This window comes from Apis dorsata, unplaced genomic scaffold (assembly GCF_000469605.1).
Source record: "Apis dorsata unplaced genomic scaffold, Apis dorsata 1.3 scaffold_74, whole genome shotgun sequence".
Classification (NCBI taxonomy): Eukaryota; Metazoa; Arthropoda; class Insecta; order Hymenoptera; family Apidae; genus Apis; species Apis dorsata.
The window spans coordinates 2,168,967-2,170,948 of record NW_006263372.1 but is presented as its reverse complement, the minus strand read 5'-3'; the positions used below and the strand labels follow the sequence as shown (position 1 = coordinate 2,170,948).

General features: G+C 34.0%; 2 protein-coding genes across 3 annotated transcripts in view; one reads left to right on the top strand and one right to left on the bottom strand.

The window, feature by feature from the left end:
- The window catches only part of LOC102679099 (glucose dehydrogenase [FAD, quinone]-like), a 7,654-nt gene extending 6,811 nt beyond the window's left edge, over positions 1-843 (top strand). Inside the window, exons 6-7 of the mRNA XM_006610606.2 lie at positions 1-200; positions 264-843. The exon at positions 1-200 is cut by the window's left edge and continues 13 nt beyond it. Of these exons, the coding sequence (XP_006610669.2) occupies positions 1-200; positions 264-534 (471 nt within the window). The 3' untranslated portion in view covers positions 535-843. The remainder of the gene's footprint in view (positions 201-263) is intronic.
- Positions 1-1,982, bottom strand: part of LOC102679685 (flotillin-2) — a 105,176-nt gene that overhangs the window by 32,844 nt on the left and 70,350 nt on the right. The gene's annotated exons all lie outside the window — the stretch shown is intronic.

Sequence of the window (1,982 nt, the reverse complement as noted above, 5' to 3'; positions counted from 1 at the left end):
GCGGCAAGCAAAGGCTACTTGAAACTACGCTCGAGCGATCCGTTGGACCCGCCTCTCATGTATCCTAATTATTTCGTCGACACGAAGGACTTGAAGGTGTTGGTCGAGGGTATCAAGAAGTCCATACAACTCGTCGACACTCAGACACTCAAGCAATGGGACTTTAAACTCGACACTGTCGTCCATCCACTATGCACGGAGTAAGCGATTAACCTCTTTAATTTCCATCGACACGTTGTAATTTTTTTTCCCTTTTTTCACAGTTATCACTTCGGCAGCGACGCGTATTGGGAGTGTTACGTGAGAGCGGCGACTGGACCCGAGAATCATCAATCGGGCACGTGCAAGATGGGGGCGTACGACGATCCAACAGCCGTCGTGGATCCGGAACTTCGCGTGCGCGGCGTGTCGAATCTCAGAGTCGCGGACGCGTCCGTGTTTCCTCTCGTGCCAAATGGCAATCCTGTCGCCGCCATCTTGATGGTCGCGGAGAAAGCCGCAGACATGATCACGCACACGTGGTCCAAGATATAAGTTTCTAGGGAATTATGATGTGCAGTGTAGAGGGCGCTGCTGACCATACAAATTTCGCGTTGTTTCGAAATTCAAGCAGAGAATTAGATCAATGAATTGTGGATATTTTCTATCTGGTTAACACCACGATGTGAATGTTTGTTGTAGATTTAAATTTATGTTATCAACGAGGTCTGGAATATTAATTTTGGAATAAAATTCTAAATTTTAAGTTTGTAAAACGAAGATTTATCTTATCTGCGGATAAAATTGTTCCTAATAGTTTTTCGAATGCCAAATGAATTTTGTAATATATTCGTTCGTTTGTAATAATAACATTCCATATTTCTTTTAATCCAATTATTTCGAGATAATTTTGGCACGAAGAAAAGAAGAGATAGGTATTATAGGGACAGATAGAGAGTGATATCAAAAAAATACTTAGAGTTGTATATATTTTTTTTTTCGATATTTTCTCAACTTCGATCATTCTATTTTCAAAATTCTAGGAATTTTCTTTAGGTGATTCATGAACGAGCGTTTGATAAAAAGTTTTTTTAGACTTTGAATTATTCAGAGTAAGAATGACATCTTGGCCTATATTATCATATAATTGTTAGAACATGTTTCTCTGAATTTTTAAACTTTATGATCTCGAAGAAAGATAAACTTTCGTTAGCATATGAATTGCTCTCGATCGTTTGAAATTTTTTTTTAAATGTTAAATTTACTTCGTGATAAACAACGTTCGATATATAACTCTATCGACGAATTGGAGGAGTCGCATTGTTTTAATAAAAATTGTTTCTTCAAACACGATAAATCATTCCTAATTATTTTTATTTCCGCACATATTGCACTTGTTAAGCCTGTTATCATCGTTCAATCTGCCATTTCATAACGAATATATTTTTTTTCTCCCTTCGATATCGGAAATATTTGTTATCTTTGTGATTGAAGTGAATGAAGTTTAGTGTTTTATCATACATTTTCACAAATCACGGAAAGGATTAAAATAAAATCTCATTGATGACAACGATGAGATGTTTCTATTTATAATATTTATATCTGTAAAGCTGTTCAACGTTTTCTTTTTTTTTTTTTTTCTTTAAATACTTTACACATATCTTTTTATTTTTTTATTTAGTGATAATCTTTAATAAAATTATCTTATTATTTTAGTGATAATTTTATTGCATCCAGTCAAAGAGAATAGATTTATAAAGGTAAACACGTACGAGATATCCAATTGCACGTCTAGGAAGTAAATATGGATTCAATAAAATATTAAAAATACGCGTTAATATACGATACGATCTTTTCACATCTTGCGGTTTTTTCCGTCTACAAATATAATGTAATTAAATATAATGTAATTAAATATTATTTCTCACTTTTGCGAGGAGAAATCCGGTCAATGTAAATAATATCAGATATTGAATAATATTAATCCATATAGCATTACATTA